Raw genomic sequence first — 10,936 nt, forward strand, 5'->3', positions numbered from 1 at the left:
AGAGTCCCTTTATGTGGAACCCGGTTCAGCTGCACCATATGGTCCATAGTAAATCCGGTAATGGAAAAGTTCTGTGGTGCCCCCATCGTGCACGTGCTTATTTTGTTTAATGGTTAATCCGTCAAATAGTCATTACACTGAGATAAGAACAAATTTTCTTAACACAGATCACTAAGAACATGAGCCACTTAAGGTTGAAGTGTTACCTGCAAGCACCCCAAATATATAAAGCAGGCCAATCCGCATGGCTCCGTGCACCATCTCCAGTGGAACACCAACTAGAAGCTGGAGGGCCACATTAAGGCTGAGATGTTCTATTCTGGAAAAGACAAATTACAAACAAATGTGGAAAAAGAAAGATTTCAAGATACAAAACCACTGAAACCACCAGATATGCTTTGTTTGAGCCAAACTCATACCCGCCTGGCTGCCCACTGGTTAAGGGTCTAAAACTAGCCATCTCCTAGCAGATGCCTTCCACCATCCACAGATTCCTAGTAAGTCTGTGATGATGGCTCTCTTAACTCCAATTATTGTTAAACATGTCAGGCACCTGATCCCAGCATTTCTCTGTATAAACTATAACATCTACCAGCTCTCCATTTTAGCGCTGTGGCCCACCAGGCTGGCACTGCCACCTGAACCCGACACAGACAAGCGTGGGGCACAAGTTCAAGGCATTCGGGTTTTATTTCTTTTTTTTTTCTCGTGGAAAATGCCTTCCCTGTTTCCCACAGGCATAATTTTCCTCTTTGTTTTCTCTTTTCTCCTTTCTCCTCCACTCCTCGGGTAAAGCTTTGTCTCACTGTCCCTCCTCTTGACTCTGGCTCCCTGAGTAGTGGCTGCTGGGTCCTTTTATAAGGCACCCAGAAGTGCTCCAGGTGCTTGATTACTCATTTCTGGCAGCACTTCCAGGTGTGGCGGAAGAATTGCCCATAAAGGCTCAGCAGCTACTGTTACAGCACCCCCTGGTGGCGCCTGTGGATCCCCACAGGGCCACACCAAATTCTAACTCCCATGAAGCCCTGCGGGAGTCCAAGGCACCGCTGCAACTCAGGGGGGTTGCCATCTAGTGTCCCGGGGGAGGTAATGCTCTGGCCATGCTCACTCCCCCGGCCTTCCCAGCGTGGAGGCGTCCCGGCTGCACACTACAGCATGTGACCCCCTGTTCCCTTATGTGTTCTGCTCTGATTCCTAGTGGGTCTCCTGGGGAGATTCTATCATCTCCATGAGTCAAATTTAATATGCTTCAGAGCCCAGTACTGGCGCGGTCAATCTCAACTGCAGGATTTCAGTGTTTTTAAGCCAAATTAACGTGCACATCCTATCAGTCGTTTGCCCACGTCAGCTTTTTAGTAAGTTCCTGTAGTCTATGTGCACCAGATCACCTGACTCCTGGTCAGTATGGGGGGCTTGCATATCTACTGCATATGAAAGGTGTACTGTAGGCCAGGGGCATCCTCTCGAATGGCCGAGCGCTAACAAGGGGCGCATGGTGTGCATACTGCTGCTATTAAACTGTGTCGGCTCAGATGAATTTCTGAGGAATCTTTAAACACCACCTCCGTATCAGCAGTTGCTGCAGGGGGTTTTTGCCAGAGGGTAGTTCTGTCTGATTTTGTTTTATATTCCCAAAGGCACACATTAATGTGCGGGATCTTGGGGGTGGTCTCCGCTTCACTGCTATCACCCAGTTAGAAGTGCAGGATAAGGAAAAGTAACCCAACCACCATGGCTACCTCCCCAGCCCCTTGTGACAGATGGATTATATGGTCTTTTAGAAAAAAAACCCAGTGTCACTCATTTTCACACTTAGCACCGCGTGCAGCTCCACTTCTGTATTTTTAGCTTCCAGGAAAAAAAAAAGCAAAGCGCATTTTCCTCTGAGTTGTTAAGGGTTTGTGGAAGTGGGGGATGGAGGGCTTATCATCTGAGCGTATATAATGAAAATCAGAGAGAAAACTGCAAGGAATCATTTCTGCTACTTAAGAAACAAGTTCCAGCTACAGAGAAGTTCATTCCGAGAAGGTTCAAGTGGCCCTTTGCCCTTCATTGCATTTGCAAGTGACGGCACGTGACTTCTCACCCTCGGTGTCCTTAAATATTTCAAACAATCCCGTGTCTGACCTCGGACTCCCTTTCCCTCCATCTCTTCAAACGAGACAAAGTGCTGCCTGCTCTCGTCTGTATTGTAAAGTCACACGCGTTCCTGCTCTCTCAGCCCAGTTTGCATTGTGACAGATGTCGCTCCCTTTGAAACTGGGATGCACTCCCATTTTGACGCCCATACGTTTGTTTACTGTAGCACAGCTGCCAGCTTCGATTCTGTTTGGATGGCATGGCAGACTACAAGCAGGCTGCTGTGTTCCACCTTCCCTTACTACATCCAGCAGAGCAATTCATCCTTGAAACTATAGAAACATGGCAGCAGTCAATGAAAGCTGGGGTAAAGGGACTTTTATGTAACACTTGCTTTTAATTCATATGTCACTAAATTTGCACAGTGGGATTAATCTGAAGAAAAGACCGTCATCCCCCTCCCGTTTCCATGCAAAAGTATCAAATAAGGAGCGAGGTGCCTGAAAATCCAATGCTAATCTTTTTCTAACCTGCCACCTATTCAGCGCTAATGACCCTTAAAACAACTCTTCATTTCACTCTTCATAAAGAAAGCGTCACCGCAACGGCATCGCAACAGATGTGGCCATCAAACTCACCCTGTGTGCATGAAGATGTAACTGACGTACCGCCAAGCCTGGATCCGTAACTTGGGATGGTAGATTAGCGGACCCTTCAGGAAGTGGGGATGGGACACCTGTAGCACCCATCTGTCTAGGACGAGGCCATAATAGACAAACACTGCCACCTGGGAACAAAGAATAAGGCCAGTCATATGAGAGATCGAAGGAGAAAGAGCTGAAAAAGTGCAAGTGATGACAGGAGTGCAGGCGATGGACCCTTCTGTAGGAGAAGTGTTTTCAGTGACAGAGGAACTCTCATCCCAGACTACTTGCAAGGGATCACAGGGGTCTGCTGGAGCCAATCCCAGCCAGCACAAGGCGCAAGGTAGGAACAAATCCCCGGGCAGGGCACCAGCCCCACCGCAGGGCGCTACTTAAAGAACTTGTTTTCTACTAATGCTGACAGTAATCGGTGTATGATCCATGTGTGTTTAAGGTGGGTTGTGATTGGGGAAATGCAAATCAAAAAATGATGAATTGTCACACTGTTTAGCAAGACCTGGCAAACACAGTGATGAGTCCTCATAAGAAACTGGACTGCTTTACACAGGCATTAACAGTGTAAATGAATCATTATGAGTAACGAAGGCCTGTGCGTGAACAGCAGCATAATTCATTCTGGAAAAACACAGCGATCTGCCTAGAAATTAAGAAAAAAACATGAATGTCGAGTCGGAATGAAAAAAAAAAAGATAAGTTGACTACTACAACACACTGAAAACATTCCTTATATTTTTGAACATCCTTTTTTCCCTTTGGCAGATGCACACAGACTCAGTTATGATCTTACCTGCAATTAGTCTGATGATGAAAACATAAATACTGGCACAGGCAAGGAAAGATAAATATATTAAACTAGCTGTACCCCATGGCTTCGCCCACATAGTAATGACAAAGGACAAACTTTAAAAATCAATAGACGCTGGCACTATATCTGATTGTGTTCAGCAGGAAAGTGTTCCCTGTGTGGGGAGAAAAGCACATGCCCATGATATGCCATGAGATCACACGTTGCTGTGATCTCTCACTCTCAAAAACGTCAAACGTTACTCCTTAACAATCTGTAGATGATAATACCTGTGTATTGCTAGCTAAGCGGAGGCAAGGGGCACTCCAACACGTGGCAAGACGTAGAGCAACTTGAACAGAGGCTGGCAAGGCAATGAGGAAGGCCCCGCCTCCCTACTCTCGGCCTACAGCCACTCTGTTGGATTTGCATAAATACATCGGTACCACAAGTGAACAATGGTACTTAGCGCGAAGTTCAAGCAAATTGTAGAAAACAACCTGATCTAAACCCGATCTTTACAGGCCTAACATTTTAGCTGAAGGCTCCGTCCCACTCGTGAATATTAACAAGCTACCTTGGAGAAACAAAACAAATATATATATACATGATTTTTTTTGTAACAATGATTTTTTTATACACTATACGGCCACAGAATACTGTCCCGAGGGTTATTCAGTCGTTAACAGTGAACATTAGATTATAAAAGGTGTAACTTTTCTAGGTTCCCAAAGTCACTAAGCTATTGAATTAGCAATGCAGAATCCAGCATGAGTCAAACACTTAACCAGAGTTTGTTTTAAAAGTTTAGCGAAAATTTCAAAAAGGAAAAAAATCACAAAAATTCACAAAAAACTTATTATAAACGCAGAATAAAAGGCAAAAGGGAAAAAGAGATTCTTCTCTGTTTCATTACAATCTTAGCTCTCTACTTTCTATACTTAAAAGTTGTTACTTTTCTATGGCAAACATATAAAGGCTTCACTTTAGTACCTCAATATGTTCACTACATTCACTGTGTTTAATAAATTCAGTACGGTTTGAAACTGTTTGCCCTCAGTGCCTTACCAACAGCGGTATAAACTGAACTAATCTGTAGTCTGTAGAATGACAAGAAATAATTAGGATATTCAATTTTTTATTTAGATTGTGGGGGTTATAATAGAACCTCCCACTGACTATGCATTAATATATAGGCAAACATTTCAACATACCGTATATACTCGCGGATAAATAGGGACTTGATTTTATCGTATAATTTTTGGTATTTTATAATATCGGTCGTATAAGTCGAATGTGGAAAACTCACCCTATTGATCCAAGAGATTATGATATGCTAACGCCACCTGAGAGAGTAACCGCGGAGCACACAGCCTTTTTTTGAATGTGGGTACGTCAATGCGCTGTATCAGCATGTGCTCCTAACCTCTCTCGCTCTCTCTTTCTCTATTGTGCCTACGTGACCACACGGTAATACCCGAACTATTCCAAAGCGATGTTTGGACTAATTTGTGTTTTTTTTTTATCTCATGCCCTCATACACCTTTATCGTAAGAGCATTCCTTATCTACGATGGAGCGTTCAATCAGAAGAAAATATGAAGCTGGTTTTAAATTAAACGTTGTCGAAGTAGCGAAAGAAATTGGTAACTGCGAACAAAGTTCAATGTGTCTTAGAAACTAATGTGACATTGGAGAAGGCAAGAAGATGTAAAAAAAAAAAAAATGTAAGTTTCGCATTTTTGAACAGGCATATAAGTTGGGGTCTGATTTTACGATCGATTTTTCAGGTTTCAAGACCCGACTTATACGTGAGTATATACGGTAACTAAGAAAACACTTCTATCAATTTAACATAACCTAACTAACACGTGACTCTTACACTAGCTAAATCCAGACAGACATTCAGGGTTAACCATATTTACATAGAATTCTGAGCCGGAGAGACACTCGTTGTTAATGCCAAGAATGTTAAATAAAAAGTTTCAGTACTCACCCAGCACCAAGCTGCTTGCCCCATCTGATAAAAGGTTTTTCTTTCCCTGCATGCATGCTGACAATTACATATTCTATCTAAACTCCTTCCCCAATCCTGTTTGCACCTTCATTCACATGGAGTGTAATCACTCAGACACAGCAATTGAAAGGCATGTCTTTACAGGATGTGTATGCCAAATCCTAAGAAATGTGTAGGTGCATGTTGCATTTGATAATTGGTCATTTATTATTGTGAAGTGTCATATTTTCAAATGTGATGTTTAAATGCTAGTTCTATAAAAAATAACTGTCCTTCACATTAAAGTACAAATCGATCATTCCAACACTCATCCTCATTTCCTTAAACAAGGCCCTGGGTTCTTGATGTAAATATCCAGCACCTTTTCTCAGTCCCACTCATGTCTGAAGTGTCCCTCAGCTCCACCCCGTGTCATGTGATCTAATCATCTCTCATGTCTTTTGCTCTTTTCCTCTATGAGACTGTAAGAAGTTGCCAGGAGAACAGGTATGCCAATGGATGGGCAAAACAAGGGCTGTATTTAAAAAACACAATTCCACATCGATAACTAGAGAGCTCCTCCAAGCCCCACTGTAGATAAACAGGATAGTAAGCCTAGTCTGTGTATAAGCATTCTGTTGTGGAATCACACCATAATCTATCCCAAATTGCACACTTAACACTGTGATAACTGTACTTGGCGTTACTGGCAGGATTTACACTGTGGACCGGTGGAGTATAGTGGCAGGAATACGCAGAAAGGTGGGGACTGACAGAGAGCTCAGCTGACCATACTAGAAGCCTCTCCGCTTTAAGGTTTTTACAGGCAGTCCTTACATACAAGAGTATAGAAATTCTTCTGTTAGCTCACGTTGTACTCCAGAACGAGTGACACTGGAAGATGTGCACTATGGGAAGGATCGTGGAATTTTTCCATTATAAAATACTTGGCGTAGTTGGCAGGATTTGCAACGTGTATGGGTGGAGTATAGTGATGGTGGTGCACAGAAAGGTGGTGGCTAGGTGTGAGATTGGTCGGCTGATGTTACCAGGGCTTAAAGGCAGCCCCTGCACACATGGATGTAGAAGTTCTTCTGCCACCTCAAGCTGTACAGGAACTGCTTCTGAAGGCCTTAGTAATCCAGAAGTCACAGGTTCTTCATTGAAAATGCCTGAATTAGGATGGATTGTGGTGTGATTCCATGACAAAACACTTGGAGTAGTCAGGAGGATCTGCACTGCAGACAGGTGGAGTGAAGTAGTGGTGCTATGCAGAAAACTGGAGGCTGAATAATAGAGAGCTCAACTGTCGTCACCAGGACATGCTCTGCTTTGGAGTGCTTACAGTTAGTCCTCGCACAAAGGGGCCTAGAACTTTTTTTTACTAATGGGACTGTTTCTGTGGGCTTTGTGATCTAGATGCCGCATGTTCCCAACTGACCACCAGCAGTCACCAGAGTGCAAAACGTGTGACCTGGGATAAATCCTGATGTGATTCCATGACAAAACATTGGGGCTTCATTGAATTACATAGCTGTGATGGGCAGGCGCCCTGCCTGGGGTTTGTTTCCTGCCTTGCGCCCTGTGTTGGCTGGGATTGGCTCCAGCAGACCCCCGTGACCCTGTAGTTAGGATATAGCGGGTTGGATAATGGATGGATGGATGGATGAATTACATAGACCGGGGCGCTAGTGAGAGACAAATGGCATGGAAACGGCAGATCACAACCTAAATATCCAGCTTTGGAAAGGTGAGGCCACGCTACTCAAAAGAAAGACAAGCCAGTCTGAGTGAGTGTGACAGAATACAATGGCTTTCAGATACTGTAGCCCCCTGAGCAGGTCCACCCTGATTCTGGGGATTAGCCAAAAAGTAACACCTTGGTGACTCTTGGTGACTCCCACCTGGTCAGTCAGAGCCTGTCCTGGTGTTAAGCCAGACCTTCGGCTTTGTTTTAGGTTTCATGGCTTTGCATTCTTCCTATTGTTTTCTAATTTGATAAAACTATATCTTTGTTATCTTACATTCACTACCATCTCATTCTAGGTGGTACACAATTGAAAAGCCAATGAAGTTACCAGATATTAAAATCTTGGTGTGGGTCAATCTTGTTAGGTGCCAATACTCTGGACCTTTCCGTTATAGCTATCAGATCTTGGCACATCTCATGTCCTGCAAACTCACCACATATATTCTGATCCTATTACCCCTAGCATCCATCTTTGTTTCCTTGACCTTTCTTTGGTGACCCTCTACTGGGGTCTGCCTGCCAGATACAATCACACTGAGACTTGCCCCCAACCCAGCCCCCCTCCCCAAGTAGCTACTCATGGTACAAACACCCACTTGCCTCCACAATTGTCACGGTGATCATGAAGCACGGCGGTGGCCAACAGGTGTAGCTGTCGTAGTACCACTTGCGGTCGATCTCTCTGGGCAGAGTCTCATACGCCACATGACGAATGAGCCTCTGGGAAGCATTAAGGCCAGGCTCCTCCAGCAGAGGGGTACCTTTCAGTTTCCGACTTCCCTGAAGAATTGCTCGGCGGAAGCTGTTTGACCGCTTGTTACTCATCTGCAGAATAAAGAAATCAGTGTCAGATGTTTGAGCCAAAGCAGTTCCTCTCTTGTCAAAAGTGCCTGACCACCTCGCAGGGCTGTCCATTGATGTGAGCTGCTTGGTTTTTTTTTTTATTCTGCCTGCCTGCAACCCAACACAAACACAGCCTTTAGTACATTTGTTAAACTGCTTTTTGTCAAAGTAAAATAAAAGCCCAGTCAGGGATGCTTTGGTACATTGGAAGACGGCTTTTCAAATCACTTGAGCCGCCCGTCTGTATTGTAATGAGCGGCTGATCTGAAGACATCTGCTCGGCGGTTACGGCCATAGAGTGAGCGCCATGGAGGGGGCGCCGAGAGCCGCCAAGCAATCCTCAGGCTGTGCTTAGCAACCAGCATTTTAGCCTGGCTCAGGCACACTAAGGTCTTCAAGCAGCTCATCTTTACTTGGGTTGTTTCAAAAAGATCAAAATGAGCTCAGGAGAACCATTCACAGCACACTACAGAGGACTTCAAGCAGACATTTCTCTATTTCTCTAAACCCTGTGTGAGCTGCAGAACTGTCCATCACGGTCAGGCAGTGGCCAGGCTCCAGGTCACGATGGAGGAGTAGTGTGGTCAGACTGAGATGACCTTTAACCAGGGATGAAGATGGAACTCTTTTGACATTGACCATGCAAACTTAGATTCACTTAAGTTCAGTATGGATATGTAGACGCAGGAGCCGGTGGTCCTAAATGACAGTGCAGCCCCTTTCTGCGCTCCACTCACAAATCCTCCCAAGTTTCCAGGTGACGGAAGAAAGGAATCCCAGGATTATCCTGTCTGCAGTCATGGCTGGAAGTGGATTCCAGGGAGGGCAGCTGGCTGATCTCAGTAATGGGAGGGTAGGAAAAAAAACAAAAAAAAAACACGTCAATCCCCACGGCCTCCCTTGTAACAAAGCGTTAAGCAATTAGCAGCAGTGACGGCCTCTTCCTCAGATGACCGTGGAGGTTGTAAGGCTTGAGCCAGAAACAGAACAGCCAAACCACCTGAGGTGTGAACAGAATGTGTGTGCCAGCACCATCTGCCCTGGCACCTCCTGCCTACTGAATGCCTGTCAATGGGTTCCTATGCCAGCATAAATCAGGCCGCAAGAATGCAGCTGGATTCTGAACACCATGAACCAACCCCTGCCACCCAACAAGCATCCTGTGCTGTAAAAACATTAACTATTTACAGTGAAGGATGGTCCTGCCTGGTGATCACATCCATGTTTGAACCCATCTGATCCATTTCAGGGCATTGGGGGGCTAAAATGTTAGGTGGCACAGTGGGGGCGCTGCTGTCTCGCAGTACGGAGATCATGGGTTCGTGTCTTGGGTTCTCCCTGCGTGGAGAGCGCTTTGAGCGGTGAGAAAAGTGCTATATAATTATAAAGAATTATTATTAAACATGTGACAAACTCTCATGGGTGACACTCGCATGTGTCCAGTGTGGGTCCACACTTGGCTGGGCAACACAGTAAGCACGTCGCCCTAATGCAACATATCATTCAGCCAGATGGAGCACCATGATACTCTCCCAGACATGCATGCATATACACACACACATGCACACACATAACAGACAGCCATGCTGCACGGACTGACCAGATTGACAAAGTCCTGGTAGCAGATCTTCCCATCGGCATTGTTGTCGGCCAACGCCAGCAGCACCTCAAGCTTGTGCGGGTCCAGCTCAGACGCATGGGTTCTCAGGAGGGAGCGGAACTTCTCCGTACTGATATAGCCAGAGTTGTCAGGGTCAAACTGGCGGAGGAGACAAAGCATAATGAATGACAGTTCTGTAGTTCATCTTCACGCATTGCCCACCTGTTTGCCCACACTTCAGACACAGCAATCAGAAGAAAAAACAACAAAGAAGACAGACTTGAGAGATGTGCCACTCTCACAAGACTGCAACTCCAGCAAATGTGTAGTGTGGTGGAAACCCGAAAGCACGCAAGCGCTAAGAGTGCAGCGGAGATTCAAATCCCCCCCACCACCCCTCCCTCGCCAACTTTGTTAAGCCTTGCGCCCACCTCCTCCCGCAAAAATGCCACCATCTTCTCTCTGGCCAGCATGGTACCTCCAAGTCTGATCATAGTGCCTGCTGCATGCCCATCTGCCTCCCTGGCACTTGGTTCATTCACTCGGAGCTCTGCCCTCAGCGACTCCAAGCGAGTCTCACCCTACTGTTGGATTTCTAGCATTGGCGTCCCTCCCTCGTTCTACCCGCCCCTTTCATACATCGATGAACATGTTCCAGTCAACAGGCTAAGTGTATGGGACAAAGGGGCACTAACGGCGATTTGGGCCCCGCCCTCTAATTACTTAATCTTCCCAAGGTTGGTGGGGGGTGTAGTAGTTTACGCTCTCTCTCACTAGTATTAGGTAGAGACCGGGCATCTGTGATGTGCCCCCCACTTGTTTGCATTATGCAAATTTTCCCAGCACAATGCAATATACTAACGGCTCCATGAACACAAACAAGATTTAATTTAAAACAAAAGAGAATGCGGCCCTGACCCTCACAATCCTTGGGCATGGAGGTCAGCAGCAGATGAATGGGCATCTGATTAGAGAAAGAGTAGTGGCGCTCAGCAGGAGGAGGAAAGGAGGGCAGATAAAGAGGTCACAGTCTGTTAGCACCACAGGTCATCTAGTCAGTCTCACCTTTGGGTAAAAATTAGCCACCCTGTCAGGGTGAAACACACCTGGGGTACAAGAAAACTAACTGGCAGAAAGCTGGGCAGAAGCTGGCGTGCTGCCTCTCATGCCCACCTGAACCACTCAGCCTTTCTGTCCTGATCACATTTGTAAGGAGCCAG

General features: G+C 45.7%; 1 protein-coding gene across 1 annotated transcript; it reads right to left on the reverse strand.

Annotated features, from left to right (window-relative positions):
• Positions 1–206: 206 nt before the first annotated feature.
• Positions 207–10,417, reverse strand: LOC120521055 (rhomboid-related protein 3-like; the record flags this gene model as incomplete). Its single annotated transcript, XM_039742943.1, has 5 exons — positions 10,148–10,417; positions 9,717–9,875; positions 7,874–8,098; positions 2,718–2,866; positions 207–319 (listed from the first exon to the last, which is right to left on the reverse strand). Coding segments are annotated over exons 1-5 (709 nt in total), but the record flags the coding sequence as incomplete, so codon positions are not given.
• Positions 10,418–10,936: the final 519 nt, after the last annotated feature.

The sequence above is a fragment of the Polypterus senegalus genome, unplaced genomic scaffold (assembly GCF_016835505.1).
Source record: "Polypterus senegalus isolate Bchr_013 unplaced genomic scaffold, ASM1683550v1 scaffold_4044, whole genome shotgun sequence".
Classification (NCBI taxonomy): Eukaryota; Metazoa; Chordata; class Cladistia; order Polypteriformes; family Polypteridae; genus Polypterus; species Polypterus senegalus.